Source organism: Hibiscus syriacus, unplaced genomic scaffold (assembly GCF_006381635.1).
Source record: "Hibiscus syriacus cultivar Baekdansim isolate YM2019G1 unplaced genomic scaffold, ASM638163v2 tig00111394_pilon, whole genome shotgun sequence".
Classification (NCBI taxonomy): Eukaryota; Viridiplantae; Streptophyta; class Magnoliopsida; order Malvales; family Malvaceae; genus Hibiscus; species Hibiscus syriacus.
The window spans coordinates 143,006-170,246 of record NW_024063080.1 but is presented as its reverse complement, the minus strand read 5'-3'; the positions used below and the strand labels follow the sequence as shown (position 1 = coordinate 170,246).

The 27,241-nt window shown below is 35.2% G+C and overlaps 2 protein-coding genes across 3 annotated transcripts; both read right to left on the bottom strand.

The window, feature by feature from the left end:
* Positions 1–1,596: 1,596 nt before the first annotated feature.
* Positions 1,597–18,239, bottom strand: LOC120160942 (transcription factor TGA3-like). Of its 2 annotated transcripts, XM_039171249.1 has the most exons (11): positions 18,225–18,239; positions 3,722–3,746; positions 3,531–3,567; positions 3,277–3,434; positions 3,112–3,183; positions 2,979–3,038; positions 2,834–2,911; positions 2,679–2,742; positions 2,298–2,569; positions 2,004–2,228; positions 1,597–1,830 (listed from the first exon to the last, which is right to left on the bottom strand). In XM_039171249.1, the coding sequence occupies exons 4-11, from the start codon at positions 3,418–3,420 to the stop codon at positions 1,678–1,680; spliced, it is 1,068 nt and encodes a 355-aa protein (XP_039027180.1). In that variant the 5' UTR covers positions 3,421–3,434; positions 3,531–3,567; positions 3,722–3,746; positions 18,225–18,239; the 3' UTR covers positions 1,597–1,677. The 2 variants fall into 2 exon arrangements, with proteins under 2 accessions (XP_039027180.1, XP_039027179.1); XM_039171248.1 differs by lacking the exon at positions 18,225–18,239 and having other exon boundaries at positions 3,722–3,872.
* Positions 11,809–27,213, bottom strand: LOC120160941 (acetyl-CoA carboxylase 1-like). The gene is given in 34 exon segments (XM_039171247.1): positions 11,809–11,873; positions 11,956–14,109; positions 14,205–14,381; positions 14,804–15,017; positions 15,117–15,469; positions 15,559–15,796; positions 15,958–16,298; positions 16,384–16,653; positions 16,830–16,952; positions 17,048–17,125; positions 17,379–17,555; positions 17,649–17,735; positions 17,835–17,945; positions 19,077–19,265; positions 19,341–19,532; positions 19,675–19,761; positions 19,956–20,060; positions 20,191–20,247; positions 20,325–20,399; positions 20,474–20,590; positions 20,679–20,803; positions 23,235–23,274; positions 23,359–23,409; positions 23,522–23,709; positions 23,789–23,882; positions 24,274–24,401; positions 24,404–24,446; positions 24,597–24,692; positions 24,784–24,876; positions 25,034–25,195; positions 25,280–25,486; positions 25,886–26,109; positions 26,112–26,263; positions 26,911–27,213. Coding segments are annotated over 33 exon segments (6,804 nt in total). The 5' UTR covers position 26,263; positions 26,911–27,213; the 3' UTR covers positions 11,809–11,816.
* Positions 27,214–27,241: the final 28 nt, after the last annotated feature.

The window sequence follows — 27,241 nt, the reverse complement described above, 5'->3', positions numbered from 1 at the left end:
TTGGTTCAGCTTTATACTTAATAATTTTTTTAATCCAATTCTCACTTTTCTTTTAAAAAAAACATTTGAACTTGTTTCCTTGGTTAAAATTGATACCAAAAATCGACTTCTTGGTTCAAATTCGACTAAAAAACTGTAAGCACCAAATTAAACGAAATATTCTAATTAATATATATATATATATATATATATATATATTAAAATGAATAAAACATCAAATTTAAGTATCTAATTAAAAAATATTTAGACAAAAAATTCAACTACCAATGAAATTTGGAATAAAATCCAAATACTAAAATATATATATTTATCCTTACAATAATACCTTAAAGAAACAATTAGAGTTAAAATAGTAAGAGTTAATGAAAAAATAAGTGACTAAATAATATCATTCGTTAACTTTACGTCTCTAAAGAATTTTTCACTCAAAATAGGTGTATAACGTTTTTTCTATTATAATTTAAACTACATATGTTGTAACGACCATTAAAAATTATTATCTTACTATTGATTTTTGAAAAGTTTATAAACATAAAGTGTCATATAACAATTTTTTAATGGTTTTTATAGCATAGACACTTAAAATAGTAACAAAAAATGTTAAACATATACTTTGAGCGAAAAATTCTTTATGCACTAAAAGTTAACAAATGATATAGTCGGGGCACTTGTTTTTCCATTAAGCCTTATAATAAATATATTTTTGGGTAAAATATACATTTAGTATCCCAACTATCATTTTTATTACATTTTGATCACCCAACTATTTTTTTAAATTCATACCTAATGTTAGTTTTAGTTTCATTTTGGTCATCCACAATTGAAAATTTAACAAAACATTGACGTGACATATTTTTTAATTTTTCAATGATGATGTGGTAGTATCTTATGGTAACACACCGGTATCACCGTTAATTTTTTAACGACGGGTGACTAAAATGAAACCAAAATTAAACGCTAGGTATGATTTTGAAGGAAAAATAATTGAGTGACCAACAGAATAAAGTGATAGCTGGGTACTAAACATGTAGTTTACCCTATATTTTTTAAAAAATTTAAAATATTTTATATTTTAATAATAGTTAATATTTTATTAGTTTTAAATATTATTTTTATTTTTAATATTTTTATACAAAATTAAAATAATCGATGTTAATACGGATAACAAAATAAAATAATTGATGTCAGTTTAAGGGATCTGTTACTTTTTCTGTCGGTTTAATTTGATAAAAGTTAGAAGCTTGATGGTCAAAAGAGATGAAAAATGTTAGACTGAAATAAATTTTTTTAAAAACTTTGAGGTGCCAAAAATGTCTTTAGACCCTAAATTAAATAACCTAAAAATGCAAAAGTAAGAAATCAGGAACTTGCTAATATAATTATCCAGCATCCAAAGAATATAGTAAGCTATACAACACCAGTAAATCTTAATTTAATCACCCAAAATTCTTCTTGATATACAGCACGAGGATTCATATTTACACATTTTATGCCGAAGAAGTTCCTTTGAACAACTATAAGTATACATACATACATACATACATATATACATACATACATACATACATACATAAATATATATATTGTAGTTCATATTCTTCATAAACCAAGACCACCAAAAATCCTTGAGGAACAAACTTCTGGTGCATACAGCCTACACATTGATGGTTCTCTAAGTTAGCCGGATTCTCGTGGACGAGCAGCCCAAAGCGAACTCAGAGCACGTAGACGATGAAAGTATTCCCCCATGGCAAGAAAACCTCGAGCTGCTTGGCGGGTCGTCAGGATTCGAACCATCTGTTGCAACGTCTGCTGGCGAAGGTGGTCCGCCTGTTCTTGGCAAGAAACATGCATATTCCAGTAAACAATGTGGACATCTTAGGGAAAAGCATAGAATGAGACCAGAGCAATTCACAACACTTGATGTTATGAGTGTTTAATCCGAAAACGAAAATAAAAGAAAAGAAGAAGAAAATATTCAGTATGAATTAGTAATGTCATGCCTGGTTTACAAAGTTCTCTAGGGCTTCCAACTTATCTATTGCATCAACCATCTGAGCTTTGTAGTTTCCCGAGCACAAATCGGATGCAACGCCCTCGGCCAAACTCTGCTGCAGTTTATCTACTCCTTGGGAAAGAGCATCTTCAGCTTGCTGAGATGATTGTCGAAGATTGCAGACCTCCAAATGTTGTTGATCGGTCAATGGCTCAATTTGTAGCACCACAACCTGAAGAAACATAATTATTTAACTGAAAACAGTCGAAAAATAAAAGAGTTAAATGCGACTGAGAATTACATTTAGAATCTCCGATGGGCGGAATCCTCCTATCCAGTGGAAAAAACGCTCGGCTGAAGTTCTCCAAATGCCTGAGATCAGATAGAAAACATCAGCCTTTGCAGCGTCTGCCTTCATGCGGAACAGATTACAGTAGTGGTTCAAGCCACTTTCCACCAGTATACGGAGCTCTATATCCGAAACGTGTGCCTGGAGTGCAGTTCTAAGTTCACAAATCTGTCTATTTTGCTCCTCAACCCAGTGTGCGTACTCCATCTCGAATGCAGTAATCCCTGGAACATTCAAATGAAGCTATTCTAAACAAGAAAGCAAGATATAAATGTGATATCCATAGGGACGGAAACCTTTACTTAAAATTGTTTACCACTTAAGACCACAAACCTGAGTTTACAGTTCCAGGCAATCCAAAACAACCAGTATCTGATGCACCACTTATGTATATACCCTGCATCAAGGCATTCACGAACCGGTTACCTATGCAACGTTTCGAAACGCGATCGAAAGAGACATTGCTTTTACCAAGGGAGAAAACATACCTGCTGCCTAGCTCTTTCAAGCTCTTGCTCCAATTGAGCTAGTTTCAAACGACTTGATTCTAGTTGTTGAACATAGGCCTATAAGATAAAACCGGTTCATAAGTACCATTAGTGAATTCTTTATATCGAATGCATTTCCATCTACCTTTTTCCGCAACCGGCTTTTGCGAGCAGCTTCTCGATTCTGTGCCAGACGTCTCCTTATCTGCACATATCATGGTTCCGTAAATAAAAGATACATACAATTGAAACATGTAGGACATGTATGTGTTCATTACCTTATCGGTGGGTTTGTTTGTCTCTTGATCACTTATGGAAGGTTCAACTTGCTCACAAGATATATATTCAGCCTACGATTCGAATCAGCACAATTTAGTTTTATATAGCATGGAACTGCAGAAAATGCTCACCAACCAAGAAATAGAACAGTAATGCAACTTCACCTTGTTCTTTAGCCCCACATCTGCCGGCACGATTGCGGACGATCCGGTATTGTTGCTGTCGAAGCCGTCTCCCCACCTGCTTATGTGGTGGAATTGCTCATATATCGCCATACTTCTCGGAAGTTCGGTTGATGGAGAGTTCATACTCTATCAAGCAACTAGAACAGAACCAAAAACGAAGAAATAGATTACAGAATCTTATGCCGAGAGGATCGAGTCTGCGATTTTCGACCATATTCACATGGTTTGCTTACCTCAATCTTATGGATCAATCTCCATGAGAACAAATGCCTGAAACAAAAACACAACAAGAATCAACTCTATATTAGTAGAAGTTCCAAGAAATATGGAACGAAGAAGGAAAACAAATGAATCTCTCAAAAGTTTCAAGTTTCTCATAAACCCAAAATTAAAAAAGAACTGAGATTTGAGAGACTTCACGAACCTTTTGAATCAACAGAACTTCCTAAGCAAATGAACACTCAAAAACATTATTGTTTCTCTGGGGAAAAAAAGCAGCTTCAACCACTCATTGAAAGCAAAACGAAGAATAAAAAACAACCCACAAATTAAAAATAGTTCATAAACAATGAGAAAGCAAAAGGAGATGTTATTTTGATTTTTTATTTTATTTCCAATAATCACTAGTCAAAAACTCTGAAAAGAAATCGCTAGTCTACGTTAGCAGCATAAATATGAATAAGCAAGCAAAAGAAAAACGCTATAACTTGGGAGAAAAAAATATGCCCATGAACATTTTTTTATCGTACGCACCCCATTAAACTACGCCACTTATTAATTAAATGGGTAAATGTACATTTCGGGACTTTATGTTGGCTCCAAGGTCAATTTGGTATCTAAAATTTTTTTGTCCAATTAAACATTTGAACTTAGTTTATTGGTTCAATTTGATATTTATGATTTTTTTTCTAATCAGATACTTATATTTAATTTTTAGTTTAAATTGATCTTTGAACTTAGTTTATTGGTTAAATTTGTTACTTATATTTTTTTGGTATAATTAATTATATTTGAAATAAAAAATTTATATTTAATAAAATTTCAAAAATTACTTGAATTCATCTAATTCCACCCAAAAGAATCAAATATAATTACTAATTTAAATTTTCAAAACTAAAATTAAATAAAAAATCTTTAAATATTAAATTAAACCTTAAAACTAAATTATACCTATTTACCCTCCTTCAATTTGTATCACCCTTAACGTTCATAAATGACGTCCAAAATTACAACGAACTTCTTGGCTCTCCAAAGGATTTTCTTTCTGGTCGTTGTCCATTGGGGTCCCACGTGGTGGAATATAATTGGATGGTGAGTTCTGTGGTTGGTATAGATAGCAGACAGCCACTCAACTCTTTAATAGACCGAAAATAAAGGAAATTAAGATTTAGGTAAACTCTCAGTTTAATATTTAACTATTAGTTTTGTTTAATTTTAATATTTAATTTTTTAAAAAATTATACATATCATTTAATCTTTTTATTCATTTTAATAATTCACTTTTAAAATTTTAAACCATTATTTATATTATTATTTAGGAACTTTTCTCTGTCTATTAGGAATTGGTGAGAAGTTATGTCGATTGTCACTTCTACAGTCGTCGGTTATCATTGATTGCCGCTTTCGTTGATCGATTAAGTCCAAATTTTTGAGCTTGCACCTTTTTGATCCCCTGAGAGCTATTCTGACATATGTTTCACTTGGAACGTCTCAATTTCTCCAAATTAACGGTGAACTCTTTGGCTTCTTCATCATCCGATATTTATCGTCATTCATCCGATGGACCTAAAACTAAACTATGTTAGTCGACTCGTCATTCTCTCATGGTCCACAATTCGGATTGATCATCTGACAACCAGAGCTATCACTGTAGAAACCTGAAGGGTAAAACTCTTCACCTTTTTGTTTTATTTTTTCCCCTTTGTTTTGTTGATTTACAAAAAAAAAATATTGAAAATAAAGCCCACTAGAGCCCCGTCCACTGGCGATCCACCGCACCTGCAACCTAACTCCGTTCCGAGGTCCATGGTACACCGGCGTAGTCATCAAGCGTGCTCCTAAGAAACCTAACAACTTGGTAATGGTTTTAGTTTGATTAGTTAAATAAAAATAATTGAAAAATAATATAAATATTATTTTAAATTTTAAATTTTTAACAACAAGTATTAAAATGAAATAAAAAATAAACGTTAAATATTATTTTGAAAAAAATAAAAATTTAAGTACTAAAATAAAACAAAATCGATAATTTAGATACACATATTTTACCCTAAAATTTAATCTCAATAACAATTCTATGTATAAGGAATATAAAAACTGAAATTTTAAAAGACTGTTGAGTAAATCAAAATTTAAGACGTGAAAAATTGACAATCAAATAATTATTATGAGTCCCCATAAGAATCTACTGTCCCTTTAGGTTTTATTCGTTTACTTGCTTTGATCATTTTCGTTAATGTTCTATTCTAATCCATATAATGAAAATATTATTATACAAAATAATAATCAAATCATTCATCAAGGATGGATGACTTATAGTAGTGGCGAATCTAAAAATTTTAATATTTTTTTTCAATAAAATTAGTACTTAATTTTTTTTTCTCATTCCATTAATATGTTGGACTATATTTAAAAATTTACCCAAAATAATATATATGCACTTTACCCCTGATCCATAGTCATATTCCATTTTTATAAGTCATACAATGTAGAAAGAATACCTTGTACTTTTTAATTGAGTTATGCCTCCATGTTTATGAATACATCTATATCATGTATAAGTTACATATCCATCGCATCAACCATCATATTACTACTTTAAGATGAATTCATTTTTGATATATCGAAGCTTGTAAATCAAACATACATAATTTTATATTTACAGATGTTTAAGGTTAAAAAAAATATATTTTGAAAGTCTCAAGTGAATTTAATCAATATATATATTTAAGATTAATTTACCTTGGATCAAGGCAAATGTATTGTCTCTCTCGATCAAGCACGTATATGTTTCTAGTTGAGAGTCAACGTGCTCCGATAGTTAAGATAAATCGTATTCTCTTCGAATTTTAAACGACATAATAATTCTAACATTAATTATTTGGTCAAGACAATTTTATGAACTGTAAATTTATTTAAATTATCTATAAATCTTAAATTCTCTTCTACATTATAAATATGTCATTATAATGCAACTTATATTTAGTTAAACTATTAAGAAATTAATAAATTAATATTTATGTTCATTAATAAATAAATCGTAGGAATATGAATCGATTATTAAATAAATAAATGATTACAGGCTTTGATAAATTATTATTTATTAAAATTAATTGATTTGAAAATATGAATCGTTACATACTCAATTTAAGATTTACCACTATCTGATCGATTTGATAAATAGGAAAAAAATATGAAGGAATGGTGAAAATTAACAGTATTACTACTATAATGGTTGATCTAGAATTGCACATAACTTGATATAGATGATGAATGAAGAAATAGTACCACCAATTTGCATGTATGATCTGCCATCGCTATCATTCTTTTACGCTCTTGCTTTTGACCCACAAATACGTTGCTAAGATGCATTACATAACCCCAAATTGCTGGCTCAATGATTGAATCCTCAATTATAAAGCTTTTTCGTGATATCATATTTTTTATATGGTTATAGGATAATATGTATGTCCAATTTCAAATATATAAACTCACACACACTTGCACATAAAATTGCTCGAATCCAAATCATTTAGGGAGAACGACATTTCCTTTGTCATTGAAATTGTTCCTTAATATGTTTGAATAATTGTGTCTACGAGATGTGTGTATTATCATCGACTAAGAAATATTCTGAACATATATTATCTTATAATCATCTTATACTATTTAAAAAGAAATTAGATGATTTAAAATAATGATTAAATTGCATTTTGATGTCAATAATAATTTAAAAGTATAAAATAGTTTGGGATCACCATCTCTTGGTACCGCGGAGGGTTGGGCAATGCATTGAAAAGGACGGAGACGATGGGCGCATGTAGTAAAAGAGCAAAACCCTATCTACCCATTAACGGAAAGACAAGCCCGCTCCAAAGCTGTAGCATTAGCGGGAAACCTAGTCTGAATTGCATTTGCATTTCGTGTAAAGCTGCAGATGGTGAAACTTACAATTCTCATCCATATGCTCTACTAAATAAATCAATCATTCACGCTCCATATATATATATATATTAATTATTAATTAATTTGGGATAAGTACAATGCAATATTTGTTCTAAGAACACTCTCAACCATTTGATAGTGAACGTTCATACCTTGACATTCATGATCCTTGAACTCGAGACCTCAAAGAATAACAATACTTCTTTTACCACCGAGTTGTTTAGTTCGTGCATATATATATATATATATATATATATATATATATATATATATATATATATATATATAACATGCATCTTGTTTCTTAATCACTATAGATCATAGGACAAAGATGTCCACTGTGAATAATAAATAAAGGGTTTCAAAATGTTTTTTAATAGTTGGAGTTATTATAACATAATATATGTTCAGAATCTTTCTTAATAATTGATAACGTACACATATTATACAGACGTAGTTGCTCGAATTTAAATCCTCTAAAAAAAATAACATTCTCTTTCCCTACTGAGATTACTTAATAAATTAACGATTCCAACATATTATGATATCTTTCATCTCTTTCCTTTAAATACAACAAAGTGTATTTACCTACACTTTTCAAAATATCTTAAAATTTCTAAATATATTGTCACCTTTATCATTTGTATGTTGATGCACGCTTCTTCTTCTTTTTCTACATGATTGCCACTGTATATAAAGATGATCACTAAGATATGGAGGATATTGTTTGGTAAAAATCTCAACATCATTATGGTTAATTAATTAGATGTTAGTTACAAATGAAAGGCCCTTTTGAATAAAATGAGTCTGCCTGATTAATTGAGATTAGGGAGAATGTGTGTGTAAAGTCTAAAGAGGAAAAGATATCCACTACACAAATTAGGCCATGTAACAAGTGACTTCACTTTTTCTTTAATGCTGTCAGGTTGGAGGTTTTGGATTCTTTCTTTGCCTTTTTCTTTTCTTTTACGTCTTTATTATTTTGAATTTAACTTCCTTCCCATCACTCATGGAATGGAACCTAAGCAATGATGGACGGAGGAGAGTGGATGAAAATAATCGTACCATAATATTTTAGATATTTTTTTTATAATTAATAATATGTTTTCATATTTTATAATTTTATAAATTTATTTCCTCTTAAATTTTTTAAATTCATCTTCCTAATATAAAATCATACGTCTCTTTAAATCTAATCGATGTTCATCCTTGCTTCGTCATTTCTTTAAGACATGCTATTGACTAATTATGATGTTTTATATTTTTACCAACCAAACATATAGTGTATCGAAATGGAACACATTTTAGTCATGTTTGACAACAAATCGTAGTTGGATTTCAATCAACTTTTTTTTCCTCTTCTTATAAAAAAATAAACTATATTTTTATTTAATACACTATCAACATACAATTTTATTTAGGTTAGTTGTTTGAATTTAGTTTTGAGGGTTTTAAATGAGATGTTAATGATTTTTATTGAACCTTCACCCTTTTAATTTTTTTTATTAATTTAAGATAAACATAAAATAATATCTATTCAAATTTTATTTTCTTTTAAAATTATTTCAATTCTACAATTAAGAAAAAATCGATCTCTGGCAAATTTTTTTTTTGGAATAAGATAAAAAAACATTTGTGGTATGGGCAAAAGACGAAAGCAAGTAGACGCAGTTCATAAGTGATTAGACCGAAGGATAGGATAATGGTCTGCTCTCCACCACCACTCACTTTTTCTTTTTCTTTTTATGAACCCCCAATTATTTGTTTCAGATGCAATAATAATATAAAGCAACAATAATATGCTTGGAATAGCGTGAAATTATTCATTTATATTTTCTTAGATTGTTTTAGATTCACTAGGAGTATTCTTCTTTATCCTCACGTCTTTAAATAAAATTAATATTAGATTTAAAATTTGTAAAAAAACATAAATCAAACTTGGATGGTATTTTCATAATTTATAGTTCAACCTTTCTCTTTTCGTGTTTGATGGGCTAAAAAGTATACAAAACAATTGGCTGGACAGATCTCTCCACTAATCGAGTACAAAGAAAAAAGTATACCCCGTGTACACACCGGTATATGATGGATTAAAATACAAGTATTTGAATTGTATTTTTTCTTGATTTTAGATATTTAAAGTTTTTTCTTTATCATTCAAAAAATTCTTTTATTCTTTAAAAATTAAAATAGGTGTTTAACGCTATTATTCAAGGTGTCTAACCATTAATGACAAGTGCTTGGCACATAGCATGTTTTTTACTTTCTTCTAATTTTGTTCTTAAAGAAAAAACCTAAAACCATTAATTTTCTAAATTCTTAAAATCTCTGGATTACTCAAAATCCTTAAATTTCTATACCCTAAATCTTTAAATTACATATGCCACCATCAAATCAATCACCACCACCGCTTATCATTCTGTTGTCAGACTTTCACCAATCAATCGTTCCCTTGTTGTCGTTAAAAAAAGAATAATCGTAACACTTAGTCGGTAATCCCGTCATTCGAGATCACTTTTTCACCCAACCATCGTCTATTCTTTGCTCGTCACATGATCTCCGACCGTTTAAGGAGATTTAGAGAGTTTAGTGTTCTTGCGAAAAATTATAAAATTGAAGTTTTTATAAATAAAAAAATAGAATTTTTGTATTTTATTTTGAAAAAATAATATTAATAAAAAAGTAATGTTATATGTCAAAAAAATCATTGGTTGACGATTTTTTAATAGCAATCGTCAAGATGACCTTAAAATAGTAACAAAAAAAAACTTAAACTCCTAAAACAAACAAAAAGTATATTTTATACACTTGTTTTTTAATTAAGCATGTAACACACAAATAAGGAAATTGAAGGTAATTTTAAAATTATTTAACAAATCTATTTTGTATTTGTTGGTGAAAATATTTTAGATTTATTACTCGTGATAGATTCGAAATTAATTCAACTTTCTTATGTTTATGTTCATGTTGGCAAGTGTCTTGTGTATATGATAGATACTATTATTCTATGCTAAATTTGGTGGCTTCAAATCAAAACAATGAAATGGAATTGCCTTTTCCTTTGTATCAATTTTTGTCTTTAGTTTAGACGGGTGTCATGTGGTGTAAGGCCTAGAAGTCTAAAAAGTGCAAAACATGAAAACAACTTTAGCAAAGGTATCCCTAAAACGGGAGGGTATTTTTCACTCTGATTTAGGCCTTCAAAAAACCCAACACCTCAAAGAGGGATATTCTTTTGGAGCCACTGCAAGGGAATGTTGGGGGTTTAGAGGGCTATAATGAATTGAATAAGGGTTTTAGGGCAATTCTTGTACTGAATATTTGTCAATTGTCACCTCCGTATATAGGGCAGCCCTGCCCTTGAATCATTTGTGTGGGTAAATGTCCTAAAATAATAGAAATGATGTAGTTATAAAAAGGGGCGAGGATTCGTCAATATAATGTGGTTATGTGATTGGGGGGAAATTTGAATGGCGGGCGTCTCCTCGCATGCATTTAGATGTCATCACCTTTCAATTCTGACGACATATTTCCTTCAAACGATCCAAACCAAAAGGCTACCATATATGAAAATTTTAAGGAACGATAACATAATTTAAGATTAAAAATAACACAACCAAAAATATCTAAAAAAATATTATGTTTTTTTTAATCATATTTCCAATTGTCTATTTTCACCGTTTTTAGCTTTAAATTAAGTTGCCACATCATAATATTACCGTACAATATATCAAACAGCTCTAAACTTTTATTAATGTTTAAATGGTAATTTAGGGATCACACTTGGTCGGGTCAAGTCTGATTTTTTATTCATTTGATTTCCATTCAAAACTGGCAATCTCACTTGTATCTGATCTGATCTAGATTTAGGAGGTTCCACTTGAACGAAATTAGACTTGATATTTTAGGTTAAAATTCATATCAAACCCGATTCGGTCTGAATTAATGGACCGTATCAAAAAGATATTATTGTCTCATAAAATATATCAAAGCCATACCAAAGAAAATGTAGAAGGGACACAATGTCCTCAGAATCCTTAATGAATTTGCATTCACAAGCAGGAATGATTTATACTTCCCTAATTATTACAAAAATTAATAATATGAGCAAAGTTTCACCATTTCTGCAGCAAACACAACAAACTCACATTGGCAACGGTCCAATGATCTCCTGGTCGGACTACAAATCTAACACTAAATTTACACCTATCAAAGCTACCACTCTGCCGAGGAGTTGGCCACCTCGACTTCTCACGAAGCTTCCTGTAGCTGACGGTAGATATGGGTATCAAGTTATCGAAATTCTAAAACAAACGAGGGTAAAATGAGTTGCAGGATCTTTTTCAGAAATTTAATCAACCCAGCACTTTACGAATTTCGTCGACAACTTGTTTTTTGCTTGATGGTTCCATCTGCATTGGATTCAAATAGTTGTTAGGTTACAAGAGATATAGACAAGAATGGAGTAAAAGAAAGGATAGTGGAATAGTTTACCTTGCTTAGAAGGGCAGCAAGACCTTGAGGTAGAGCTTGCATATCTGAAGATGAATTCCCAATATTTGTAAGCTGAAGCAATACCTTTTGGACCCGAAGCTCTTTTAGCTTTTCAGTGTAATTCTTCTGATCATCCTTCCATGAAAAGAAGGCATCGTCGTTAACCCAAGCATCCTTGCTTTCCTTTGCAACCTCGGAATCCAAAAACCATTTCTTGATCAACTCCAATGCAGATTTATGTGATAGTTGGTCACCAGCAGCATTTTTTACGATTTTGACCAGAGAGCTCTCCGCAATTCTCCGGCGCAATCTTCTATAGAAGAAAGAGCGTGAGCGATGCCAGTCGACGACTTCTTTAATTACCCCTTTTGCAGCCATCCTCAGAGAAGTATCATGAAGTTCAGCAAATTTAGTGGCTATCTGGGTGTATACTGGCAAAAGCTGCTTCTCACGTGCTCTCATTTGTTGCTGCAGAGAATCCACCTGTGCATGGAAGACATTGCTTTTGGCTTCCTGAAGTTTTCCCTTCATGCTGACAAGCTGTTGGTCAAGCCTGCCCATGCACTCCAGTAGCTCCTTTGTCCTAAACTTTATTTCGATCATTCCTTCTGGCTCAAGTACATTACCTTTAGCAGTGCGCTCGGCATACATTTCAATATGGTCTGAATTGATCCGGCTGTCCACAACGACCCAGGCCCCACCACGGAGCTCGCCCATCATGGGAATGTAAACAAAGACAGGTTGGTTGTATGTTCTTAGATTCTCAACAATGGTTGATCCAGCCTGAAGGATACCCTCAAAAAGATCTCTTTGCCCACCAGAAAAGCCTCTCCAGTTGGCAAGAATGAAAAGTGGAAGCTCTTCCCTATTGAAATCCATTATCGCCTGAGCTGTCTTTGTAGCAGAATCTGGAAACCATACCTGTCCAGCTTGTGGGACAACTCTCTCATGGGAATCAAGTTGTCCTGGATCGGCAGGAATAACCTGCATCACTGTCTGTGTCTCAACTGCAACTATTCCTACAGGGATCCCTCCAAGCTTTGCCCTTCCTGTCACAACTGTTCTAGCCCAACCTTCGAGGGTTTCCACAAAGCTATCCCTGTCAAAAATACCTCCCTTCCAGTTGCCACTACTATCTAAAGCACCACAAATAGCGGCACGAGGATCACATGAATTTTCCGGGAAGTACTCCACAGGCCTTTCCGGAGGATCTAATGGATTTAAAATGGGAAGTGGACCACCTATATAAGGAGGAATGCAACTTAGCCAGTTCAAAATAGCTGACACCCCTTCAAGATCATCTGAGACGGTGAGATGGACAACCCCATTTGTCGCCATGATTTTAGGTCCACCAAGTTGCATGTGGGAGCTGTACACCTCACGACCTAGAAGCTTGTTCAATGCTGAGAAACCAGTCAAAATAATAGGTTGATCGAGTCTCTGTATGCACCGCATCCCAAGACGAGCAAGATAAGCACCAATTCCCACAGTTCTACCAGTCACATATGTTATGGTAAAGGTTTCCTTGTATGCTCGGGAGTATGCACCAGCAATGGCCCCACTACCACTCAAATTCTCTACCCCCAAACCATCTTCCTTCCCAACAATAGTATCTATAACCCATCTGCTCTCTCCACTGGCCAGCTTCATCTCATGTGCAATGACCGATGATCCAATCCTAGTATAATCCTCAGGAGTTAAGTAAATGTACTGAAAACCACGCTCAGGGATGGATTCATCAGACCAACCAATTTTAAAGCAGGCTTTGACTTCTTCATCTACCCCGATACGGGCACCAGAGTTAGCAGCCAAATAAATTAAAGGCAGTTTCTTACAGCAAGCGAGATCAGTTACAGCAAGGAAGAATGCATCCTCTCTTGGGCCAAAAGAACCAGCTTTGAAGGTCACATCATTCGCAACTACCAAAATTGTTCTTCCAGAGGGGAATTCAGGAGTAAACATTTCCATGCACCAGGCTACCATGCCAACATCATTGAGTCCAGACTGGCGCTCGACCGGAACAAGAGGAGTGCCCCAGTTGCCCTTTGGGTCAGCAAATACAAGCTCCATAACCTTTGGAAGAAGTTTATCTTTGGGCTTTTTAATACCTGGGAACTGGGATGCCCATGACTGTTGCAAGGAAGTCGCAAATGCCTACAGTAATAAAGCTTTTATCAGCTATGGATCAGAGCAAAGAAAAGGAAAAGGAAGTAGCCAATATAGCTGTATGCCCATAGCACTGTGCTTACCAACGGAAAGTCATAACAGTAAGTGGTATTGTTTTTCCTAGCCAATAGACGTTTACGATCAAGAACACTCAAAGGCTGATAGTGAGCATTAACAGGTACACCATGCATAGGACCCCTTACAGAAAGAGAATGGTATACAACTCTGTGCTTGCTAGTATCTTCAAGTTCTCGGTATACCTGAAAGTATAACACAACCATATTATTTTATATTGCCTAAATCATCAAGATTCCATTTTCATTAAAATAGACATTTAGACTGGTTCTAGTTGGATAGTGATATATGGTTCTCATACTGTACAGCTAGATATTAGGATTTATTTTTTTCTTTTTGAAACAACATATACCGCTATGTAAATAAATCAGTAAGAGCGCTACATAACAAAAAAACAAAAGAGAAACATCCAATACTAATGGTCTATGGTTCCTTCAAATTTAATCGTTTTTGGCAGTCATCAAGATTTGTACAGGAAGGTGTATGATCTCAGCAAACTAAAAAAATTGCTAGTGGGAATTTTTTTTTCTTTTCCTCACTTCCACGTGTAAACACTACAACTAAATCCAAATCCTGTTGAAGAAATTTTGAAGCATTAGAAACTTACATGTAAAGTGCACGTCTGGCCTGTAACATTCGCCACCACAACTCTCCACGCGCCATTTGCTTGTCCAGAAGATGCCATCCAGAGCTTCACTTCCCATTCACAAACACCTAATTTATGCATTCTTACACCAACAAATGCATGAATTTCCTGAGCCAGTTCTTCTAAGATTGATTCTACTGCAGCTTCTTCTTGCCCGGCATTTAGATCAACTCTCCTGGTGACATATCTCAAATGTAAGATAAATATAGTGTTTGCCGACCATATGGGAAAGGAGGGAAAAAATGAACAAGAAAATTAATATAGGCTTAATTACTTGGGATAAGCCACAAGATCATTTATTTGTTGCTCTCGTAAAATACAAAGATACATATGTGCATGGTCTGATTTTAGAGTAGCATTGTGCATGTTAAGCTCCAACTCCTCCATTGCAGCCATTAAGGACCTCAAGATGCTTCTTGAAGTAAAAGACATAGCTGACTGACTACGCATCATGTCAGCATCAAGTCCTCGATATGCCGTAAGCCCTTCATCTGAAGTAGGCTGCCTGACAAGTGTTCTGAGGAACATCCTCTGAATTGGCAGTGGCTTGTCCACAACAGTGTATAAGTGCCATTGGCGGTCACGTGACGGTGCATACTGTATGTTCTGGTAACCTTTAAGCTTATCCTGGATTAAGAGTTGATAATTATCAGGTAAAGGTACATACTAATATTTTCCTCAAGGAATACAAAGGAGCAGAAGTTCAAATAACAGACCAATTCAAGGTATATGGATAGAGGGGGTTCTAGATGGCGTAAAAGAGGTTCTTCCTCATAATGGAGCTTTTCAGTTGACCAATGAAATGAGTGCCTCATAGGTGTTCGCCCTTCATCTCTCTGTATTATACAGCTAATGACTCCAACACCTGAAGATCGTAGACTTAATCCTACCTCTTTATCTTTAAGTATTTTTGCTAACTTATCGACTCTCTCTTGAGCTTGATCCTCATCGCCACTGCAAATAATAAAAGTAGATGCTGATTAGGAATAATCAATGATTCTGTCTCTGTCCCTTAATTCAGCAGTATCTTCAGCAAACACGAAAAAAAGAAAAAAAACAACAAAAAGACCAATCCATGTACGACTTTTACAAGAAAAAGTTGAGAAGATATATACCTATCCTGAAGTAAACTCATCTGATTGTTGATGCCCACCAGTGCTATATGCATCATGTTACCAAAGCTAGTTGGTTCTCGGGATCCATTTGACGTTGCTTCATGAATGTTAGGAGTTGTTTCTCTCAGTGTTGCACTGATGATTGCAGGCAAAAATTGGAGAGATTTAATTATAACCATGGCTCCCCATTTCCTCTCTCTATGTTCCTCAACTAATGGTTTATCAGACATTTGTTCTTCAGACACATTCTTTCTCTCAATATGCTCTTCCAAGAATTCCCAGGAAGCAATAAGACCAGATCTATGCCACTGCATCCTGACACTCCCCTTTACAAGATAAGGCTGATGAAAATACAAACGGTTAAATGAGGATGTGATAGTCCTAAACCAACATAAGAGAAAGATTGTAAGAATTAAACCCTCTCACCTGATATAGCCTCCGAACATAAGTCTCGACAACCCGCCTCTGAAGGGTGTGATCACTATGATCAAACAAACCTACAAGAGCATCTTCAACAGCTAAAGGAGCACCAACGAGATCCTCCATTCTTTCATTAATGGCACTTTTTCTCTTCGGAGTGTCCATAGTTTCACCATCCTCGGTAAACATTTCTAATTCAGAAAGGCTTCTAGCAATGCTGGAGCGAAGTTCACTTAATTTGGTTTGCTCCAGTAACTGACTTGCCTTGAGTGCCAACTACACACATTCAAAAATCAGACTCCATGTAAAACAATCACATACCCTCCTCAAGGCAAAATTAATTGAATTTTAGTAGGCCAAAACGATGAATACAATGAACAAAATATTAAAAACTCTTTATTGTAAATAAACTTAGTAGATACTCATATGAGTAGCGCAGTACAGTGGCGAACCTCGGAATAACTTGTATGGTTTAATGCAGAGAACCGGATTAGTTGATCTCTATATGCAGCAGGGTTGGGATAAACGAGTTGTTCCATGAGTCTTAAAATCAGTTTATTTTTACTCTTGACACCCTGCAAGCCAAAAATATTTGTACAACATACAGAATAATTTACATCAGGAAAACTAAACATAAACACTAAAATTGCCAGTGCTACAAGTTCAATACCTGATGAGATAGTACAATTTCCACAACCCTTAAAAGATCTTTCTTATACTGAAGTCGAAGGTGTTCAATCACATCAGCCTGTGATATTGCATAGAAAAGACTTATTTAAACTAGAAAACAAAATAATACACACTTGAAAGCTTGAAGACTGTCAGTGGACTTAGAATTGCAGATATGATTGTCAAGATTTATGAATATGAATTACTGTGTTGACACTTCAGAAATGGATAAATCAGAATGGTCTAGTCAATACAAACAATCATAACAAAGTTATATGCAGTAGTGTTTTTAACAATAAGATTAACATAATTTCCGTTGAGACAAAAGTTACCTGGATGTTGTCACTGAATAGCTCTTCAACAGATAGATACTCTTCAAAAAGGGATCGCACGATAACACGGGCATGACTCTCTCTTCCACCCTCATAAGATTTCACGAGGCTCATCAATGGTTCAATAAGCCTTTCTAGGGAACTTCTTTCTTTCTCGGGAGAGGAGGATAGATGGAACTGCAATCAAAGTAGGTGCCCCAAGTGTTAAACTTTCCAGAGAACAAAAATAGACACAAAAGTTCAAAATGAGTGCGGGATACGGGAACTCACTTCTAAGACTCCTTTTAGTAACTTGGCAGGAAAGTCAATATTCATGGAGCTCGAAATTGCTTCAAACCCTTTACACTTTGATTCCAGCTGACAGAAGTAAAGAAGTAAAATCAGATCAAAATATACAAGTCCAAAGCCACTACCCAGAGCAACAAAGATGAAAAAAAAATCAGATGGCATACACACCTCATTTTTAAGATTTTTGGGAAGCCTGGTTACTAGAACAGACATGCATTCTTGCCATTGGAGGAAAGGCAACTCAGGACTGTCAAGACAATTCAGCAGGTTTTGAACTACCTGTAACACAGGTCAAACCAATTAATATCACAAATCAAACTTCAAGCATATCTAGGAGAGACTCAGACCTAGAAGTTGAACCTTTTCTATGTGCTCTATGTGGAAAAAAAGAATGATCTTAGAGGCTAGAACTCTTCCGTGAATGTTTCAACTCTTTTTTTTCTTTGCAAAGACATCAATAAGACCTTTCCATTGTTTTCAATCTTAGAAAAATTCTTGTAACACCTAATTTTGTTATGTTTAAAAAAAATTAATGAAGGAAAATAGCACCAGATTTACAATCAAAGTTCATTATGTTAAGACAACATTCTTTAAAGTTAAAAAAGTATCTGTAAACCAACATTTAACACTCCCCTCACAAGTAGCTCACATGGCGTCTCCAACCTCTCATGGAGTCGAGTAAAACCATATATCAGAGGTACCATATTATGCATATAACCTAAAACCAATTGGCAGGAGGAAAGCTTGAATTCAACATAAAACCACACAGAATCTAATACTTAACGAGGGATAACATCACTTGAGAAAAGTAATTCATTACAATATTAAAACTTACAAAAAGTTTGAAGGGTTAAAAGTTAATGTCAACTGGTGTTATCCCACATCTATTAAGTATTGGGGTGATTCTATACACAGGTTGGGTCCTGCAACCTATTACCAATTAGTTTTAGATTGAATGCTTAAAATGTTATCAGAGCCCGAGTGTGTTAAGTTGTTTCTACCTAACAAGTGAAGTCGCTGATCCCTGGTGTGGTTGTCTCTGTATAGGCCTTTGTGGTTTGCTCATGAGAGGGAATGTTAAGCAGTGTTATCCCACATCTATTATCAAGTTTCCTATTATACTATATTCATGTCAGCCCCTTCACCAACTATCAGTTGGTTTTAGGTTAGATGCTTAACAATTGGGGAGTGTCATTGACTATTGAATTTCCTGTGGTCCTACTATATTCATGTTAGGCCCTACACTCATTACCAATTGGTTTTAGGCAAGATACTTAACAATTAAAACCATACATCCATTGTTTACGAGCTTCTTGATTAAGAGATCTTGATATGTTTACAAAGGCAAAAACTACCGAAGAAAATTTTCTGGTTTCTAATGGTATTACCATGGGCTAAATAAAAACTTACTTCATCAATATTATGCTCATAACCAGCAAGAACCATGCGGGCTGCATTTAGACTGGCAGCACATCTCTGATGAACTTTGCCAGAAATTGCAGTTGGAGGCCCTAATACAGGGAAGCTCCCGTGGAATGGTTCAGCTTTCCTTACAGCTGAAGGATCATCCAAATCAAGCCTCGCAATTAGCTCACCAGCCTGCAAAATCAGTGACATTTCCTTAACTTCCACAAAAATATAACCTTTATATTTCCCATATAGAACATTATTTACCTGCAAGGCTTGACCTTCAGATATTTTTATTTGAATAACTCCAGAAGCAGGTGAAAGAAGAGGCATACACATTTTCATGACCTCAACCTCTGCATATGGTGCATCAGCATCTATATGACTACCATCAGAAACCAAAAACCTCAGCAGCTTGCATGGTGTTTCTGCCACTAATTTTGACGGGTCATGATCATTCTGCATAAGTAAAACCAACATTAACGTCATGCCTTAATTTTGTGGTTAAAATGAAAAAAGGAGCTTTTCCTTTGAGTTGGAGGGGAGGAGCCAGAACATATGGAAGAAAGGAATAAGTGTGGAAGAAAGGAATAAGTGGCACCTGTAGCAAGCAAGTCCGTCCATCAATGAGAAGGCGAGTACCAGCAGCTTCTTCCTCTGCATAAATAACATGACTGTTTCCATCCAACTGCAATAAATCGAAACTAAGCATTAGGAAGAGCCAAGAAGAGAGAGAGAGAGAAAGAGAGGGAGAGGGAGGAAATGTTATAATTGCAAGGTCCATAATAAAAGGTTTTAATAAATGAAAGAGAAATATACAACACAGGCAAAAGTAAAACATGCAAAACAATGATTAAAAACTTTCAAGGGAGAAATTCTTGCCTGCATCAATAAACCACCATCTCTTAATGTATGTATCTCTGCTTCAATCTCCGATTCATTCATTCTCAACCTATAACTTCCTTGTCCTCCCCTAACCATGTCAATCTGCGAACATTTTTTTCAAAATGGTAACTGTGTTTGTTCACTAACATGATAGCCAAGATCTCTAGAAGTTATTGGCAATTAGAAAACAAACCCTTAAAATGTTGGTAGTGGCAATATCAGAAACTCTTACCGTGTATTTGCTTCCTTCAATGTTCAAGGACACTTGAGAATGCACGAGTGATATGTGCTGCGATCAAGGTCAACAGGGATCAGTACGTTAACAAAGACTCACATAACAAAAGCAACTCGGGCTTAGCACTGTACCTTGGGAGGGATTTGACCCTTTTCTAGATAACCAATATAATCTGAAACCATAGCTGCACTGCTGGCTGATGCTTTCTGAGAAAAAATAAAATATGTAACAAACATATTCTAACAACAGTAAAAAATAATTCTAATATATGAGAACTTACATAGAGAGCTCCTCCAACAACTGAGAGATACCAAGGAGGCCTTTCTGCTCTAACCCGCATAGCAATTCTACTGTCCAGCCAACCAGTGTGGATTTTATTTTCTCTATAATCTGAAGCCTGTAAAGAATTTAAGCAGGTAATAATTGGAATTCCTGAAGTCAAAAATTTCTATAAAGAAAAAAGATTATTTGAGTGATAAACATACATGTAAAAGGTCAATTGTGTAATCAACATTTGTGCGAATTTCCCCACGTATTTGAATTTCTTTCAACCCAAGAACCATATTTGCTATAGCTAGAGCTCTGGATTCCCCGAAAGCAAAGACATGTCCTGAGATAAGATTTGATTATTATCAGAAATAATGATATTGTATTAAAAAATAATATAACATTCATTTTTGATAAAAATAAGAGGCTTCATTGAAAAACCCCTTCATAACCTTCAAACTACGGAAGTAGCTTAAAGGACATTGGAAGGAGAAAAAGAGTGCCTTAGAATTTATTTAAATAATACCAAGTACAATACAACAATCAGTCAAAACACACCTCAACCCAAAACTGACCAAAAATACAAACCCACACTTACACAACCAGGAACACCCAAAACCTAACAAAATTACCCTGCCCCAAAAACACAGGAATCACCCAATTCCTACTTTAGCCAATCCATCCGCCTCCCAATTGGCGGATCTCAAAATATGTCTAACAATAACATCCCGTTCTATCACAACAGCAGCAATATCTTTCACCAATGACTCAAACAACGGAGAGCAGCAACCCGGATTTTTGATCCACTCCAAAGAAGTAGAACAATCCGATTCTAAAATAAGCCTCCCCATTAAATCAAAACCGGACTCCTTAAATAAGAGCAGACCCCTTTTAATAGCCAATAATTCAGAAAGGATAGGAGGCCCACGACCGACATTCTCTGAAAATGAACACAGCAGCACATCGTCACTGTCCCTTAGCAAACCACCAATACCTCCTCTTAACCACCCCTTAACCATAGCACCGTCCATATTGACTTTGAAGAAGCCCGAAGTAGGGGGAACCCAACGCGCCAAGGAAGAACTAACCCAATTAGTACTCACAGCAAAATCTGCTACTTTTGGATCACCCACTAAAGAGTCAAAAGGAATTACCGAATCCGGAAATCTAGCTACAAACCATGCTACAACCCTATATCTTACAAGAAAAAATAACAGCGTTGAGTCCAACTTTACTTTCTCAAAAATAATCTCATTCCTACACTTCCAAACCGACCACATTACCGCCCCTGGAATAAAAGTCCAAATCGTCGAGCGCAGAACTATATCTGCCCAAATAGAGATCAAAGCAGTCGGACTCTCCGCAACAGCAAAGGAGACGTTCCAAAAGTGCAAAAATCTAGACAATAATCCCCAAACTAAATCACAATGGACAAATAAGTGAGAAACAGAATCCGAGAACCTGCCACACAACGGACAAAGTGAATCCACAATCCCTGCGACTCCACGCTTCAACAACTCTTCTTTAACCGCTAATCTTTGATGGACGACCAGCCAAACGAAAGTTTCCACCCAGACGGGGCTACCCCTAACCAAACGTTTCTAACCCAAGTTGGATTAGCGGCCGACGTATCAAAAAATTTCCTAATACACGACTTGGCTGAAAAACAGCCCTCCCGATTCCCTTTCCAAACCCAGCAGTCCACTGCCAAAGGCGACACTAAGAAATTACTCAGCAACGAATTGAGCACGAGCCATTGGTCCAACTCCCAATCGGCTAAGTTCCTTCTCATTCCCCTTTGTTAACCGAGAGAGCGAATAACCTCGGAAACCGATCCTTTAATGGAATTGAATCCAACCAAATGTCATGTCAAAACAAAACAGACTCTCCATTACCAACTCTTAATTGCATATTATTCCTAATACATTCTCCAAAATCGTCACTTGAATAGAAATTCTTTACCACCCCTTTCCAAAACCACGAAGCACGATAGGAAATCGAACTATCTACCATAATTGCATTCGAATCCAAATTATTAACACAACATACAACCCTTTTCCACCACGAATCTTTTTCACAGGCAAATTTCCTCAACCATTTTCCCAAGAGCTGTCTGATTATCGAAAGCGACAGCAAGGTGGCTGTAGACTGGATTAAGTGGATTTAGTTCCTGATGTTTATGTTTTTTTGATTAAAGATATTGTTCACAGGCTTAATGTTTTAGAAGGTGTTGTCAGATGGGTTAATAGGACAGCCAATTTAGAGGCTGATGCCTTAGCTAAAGAAGGAATTGGCTGATTCTGTGTTTATAGTTTGGATGTTTTATGGCTGTTTCGAGCTTATTTGGTTATGTTGGGGTGTATAATGGTTGTATCTTATGTAATTTTATGGTTCAATAAAATCCTAAGGCACTCTTTTCCTCCTTCCGCTGATTAGGGAGCTTACCTATAAGCTCCATTAATCAAGAAGGGGTTTTTTAACGAGGCCTGAAATTCTTATAAAAAAAAGAGCTCTATTTAATAGGTCCAGATTAGGAATTCCTAAACCTCACAACTTCTTAGGCCTACACACCGAAGCCCAGTTTACCCAATGAATGTTTCTCTTGTCTGTCAAATCCCCCCAAAGAAAAGCTGCCATTATGGAGTTTAACTTATTCAACACACATACTGGTAATCGGAATATAGAGATGAAGGAGATAGGGAGAGCACTCAATACTGATTTCACCAAAACCACCCTTCCGGTATAAAACAGAAATTTATTAGTGTAATACTTACCAAATTGAGAATCTGAAAATTCATGAATGCCTCCTCCCGACTGCAAATTAATTATTATTGCCATCAATATCGTTATAAGTTAGGTTCTATCAACCAATAATATTGCCAAAATCTAAATATTTACCTTAACAGAGAAGTAAGCCCACACATTTGGCTTACTTTTAAAACTCAACTCCTGCACAAAGTCATGTATCTTAATACAAGCTTAACAAAAGAAAAGAAAAAGCAGTGAAAGAAAGAAATGAAATATCTGAAGTACTGTTGTTTGAAAGCCTAGTAAGTCTAACCTGTACTTTTCCACTCGTAGGTTTAAACCCATCATCTGGATCCTCACTTGTCACGCGAACAGCTACACAATGACCTTTTGGCCTAGTTGACTCTGCCTTGTCAAAATCGAAACTTGTGACAACAACAGATGTTTTCCTCCATGAATCATAACCCCCACCATGTTCCATGCCATAGAATCGTCGTATTTCTAATCAAATCAAACACACGAATCACTTATTGAACAGCGAAAAACTGTTTTGGAGAAACAATGGATGTTAACATCATACCAGGAATTTGCCAGAGAGGGATACCCATCCCGACTGCAACCTGGGCAGCTGGCAGATTTACTTCAGCTATCCACTCAGTGACAGGATGCTCCACCTGTTGGAATTGATTTTAAAACATTAAAGCCTTGAAGAATATGGGGAGAAAAAAACATATTCCATCATGTAAATCACAAGATTCTTCATTTCTACTGATATGTTCACACCAAAACAAGGTAAAACCACCAAACAAGTCATAGAAATGTTAAATCTCCAAACACTTTGTGGTCATAAATCTGAATGCTTTTCCAAATGGTCCAATAAGCCCATACCGTTCCTTAACTACCAGTTAGCATTGTATTTTGCATCCATTTTAAACGAATATAAAATTAATACATTGCACAACTGCAGTAAACGGATAAAGCAAATTATGATTGCCACTGCATGAATGTGACAGCTTAATCCAAATGAAATGTTCCAGAAGTGAGGATAGAATCATTATATCATACCTGTAACCGAGGGTTGAGCTCTAGAAAGTAGTACTCGCCAGTTTCCATACTGTACAGATATTCAACAGTAGCTGCTCCAACATAATTAACAGATTTAGCTAACCTTCTAGCTGCTTGCTCCAGTTTTTAACAGTCTCCAATGGAGCTACAGTGATTGGGCCCTCCTCAATAATCTATTTTAGATGAAGGACCACAATGTCAGATTTTGAAGGGAAACTTCCCACATATATGATGTAACTGAAGCATAAGCCTTTTCTGGCTGTGGCCCCCATTTGTTCTAGAAAACTAACATTCAAATATAGCCTCTAAAGAAACAAAATTACCTTCTGGTGACGCCTCTGAACACTACAGTCACGGCTATGCAAAGCTGCGACATTCCCATACTGATCACAGAGTAACTGGACCTCTAAATGGCGGCTCTAATCAGAGAAAGAATATACCAAACGGTTGTCAGAGAAATATCGAAACTCCTGTCACTTCACTGAAATCAATTGTAGCATATAATCTCACCTGAGAAGCAACTTTCATTATAAATATAGGTGAACCTGGAACTTCACCCTGCACTTGTTTGAATAGTGCCCTTACTTCATCATCATTATGAACCTAGAAACTCAAACCAATTTAGATTATATGAGAAGTTTTAAATCAATCTTACTTCTAACAAAATATGCACAGTAACTTTAAAGGGGGATTCAAACATTTTAATAAATTAAATTTCTATGAACAGAAAATGAAAATATTTTACAAATGAAGCACAAACCTTTCTTATGCCTTTACCACCGCCACCCCAAGAGGCCTTGATCATTGCTGGATAACCAACAACTTGGCAACTTGCAATTGCTTCCTCTGTTGTATAAACACATGCTTTACAGTATATTTCATATGGAATAGAAACTAGGCTACTTTCTGCAGGAATTTTCACCTGGAAAACAGGAAAGGAGCATTGTGTATGAGAAACTGCCATAGAAAAGGGAAATTATTAACAGTCAGAAGAAAAAAGAATTACATGAGAACCACTCCATGGAAGGGTGGGTACATCTGCTGCTTGAGCAATCAATGATGAACCAATTTTATCTCCCAATGCTGCCATAGATACAGATGGTGGCCCAAGAAAAACTATTCCCTTTGCATTCAAAGCATCTGGCAGCTCAGGGTTTTCTGATGCATGACCCCAGCCAGGCCAAACAGCATCAACATGTGTTATCTCAGCCATCTGAATCACCACAAAATATAACTTGTCAAAAGATATAGCATTGCAGCATGTTCTATATGATTAACCTAACTATTTTGGGAATTAGCTTAAATGAGCCACAAGTAACAAGAATAAGAACACACTCTCACTCTAGTTATCAATATTCCTTCCATGTCCTATGACTCTACAGTAATGTTGAAATGTACAACTTCCAAATCTCTTGACATGCAAACTTCTTTCAACTTAGCTGTTAGCCTCTTGAAATCTTATGTTTCAGAATCATCTGAGGTAAAATAATACATTACAACAAGGATATACTAAGTGTGATTCCTTTGTCCTTAACAGAAAAGCTTCTTGAAAAGGCAATCCATTGACAAAAGAAAAACTTTGAAGCAAGTAAACAGAGTTTACTATACACACTTCTACAATAAGCTGCACGTTGGCATAGTTATTGTTATTTGTCCCACCAGGAACTTCCACAAACTGATCAGCAATTCTAATATGCTCTGCATTGATCCTCATGTCCTCAGGAGTAGCCATGGCCACCAGCAAAATCGCCTTTTCTGTGCCAAATGTCTCATAAGCCCAAGTCCTAATACTACGTATAAATTTGACAGCCGCCATTCCATTGTTTGCAATTAAATACTATGGATCGGCTTCTTCCCACCAAGTGCAAAGCAGAATTCATCTACTTCACTTATTGTAGCAGAGCTCCTGATCGGCAATACCCCGTTTACTAATCCGTTGTTTCCACGCCCGACTCCAGCCATAGCTGACCTTCTTTGGGCCTCTGACATGCTGCGTATCCAGAAATTAAACAACCAAGGATGAGGACTCGAAAAAAAATTAATCAATAGATGATTTGGAACTGATCCTCAACCAAAGAGATATCTAATACTACTAGCAACACAAACGCACCATGAATGTAGTAAAGCTCTGTTTGAAGCACATATCAGAAATTGACGTGATTAAGACTTGTAATTTACCCTTTAACTCATAGCTTAGTTTAGTGAAGTTTGAACATGGTACCAAAAGAATCATATTCTATTACTTCAGTGCTAAAAAATAGTTAATTCATTAGTAACTGAATTCCAGTTCCTGCAACGAAACACGACCCAGGATTAAAGTTTCCCAGATACAGGATCACATTAACATTTGATTTCAACAAAAGCAAAACTTTTGGAAGCTAAAAGAAGGCACTCATTACAAACTCTCAAAAAGTTCAAAATTAATGCTTTGAAATCCTCACAAAACTGAAACCTCAATCAACAAAATTACAAACCCATCATGAAAAAAGAAGAATCCCTTTCAAACCTGATTAAACAACAAAAACAATCTAGGGAAAAAGCACACAATTCTCCACTAGAATCTCACTTCATGGGTTCAAAAAAGAAGAAAGAAAACCAATACCCAATTCAGTAAACAACCCAAAAGGAATGACAAACCTGGCAAATAAAAAAAAGGAAGGGACCTGAATCCAAAAAGGTTGAGATCAAAACAAAGTCTTCCACTTTGCTATATGGGTCTGAAGCATTTATAATTTGAAAAGTATCCTTTGGTGGTGAAACGAAAGCAGACAAAGAGGAAGGAAGAGATAAAAGAGGATGAAAAAAGGCAAAGCAAAATGTGTGTTTGAATTTACAAACATGCAAACCAATGTTTTAAAACAAATTGTAAAACTAAAGCAGTTAAATGTTAGAGGAGAGTTAGATTTGGGGGTAGCGGAAGAAGGTGGGTTCTTCTAGGAGCCTTTAACGGCCCTTTAATGACACCGTG

Excerpts from the sequence above, each read along its gene's own strand:
- LOC120160942 (XM_039171249.1), bottom strand. The coding sequence starts at position 3,420 with ATGAACTCTCCATCAACCGAACTTCCGAGAAGTATGGCGATATATGAG. Across the intron at positions 3,039-3,111 it reads CAAACAAACCCACCGATAAG|ATAAGGAGACGTCTGGCACA; the intron begins GTAATGAACACA and ends TGATATGTGCAG. Across the intron at positions 2,570-2,678 it reads GCCTGGAACTGTAAACTCAG|GGATTACTGCATTCGAGATG; the intron begins GTTTGTGGTCTT and ends TGAATGTTCCAG.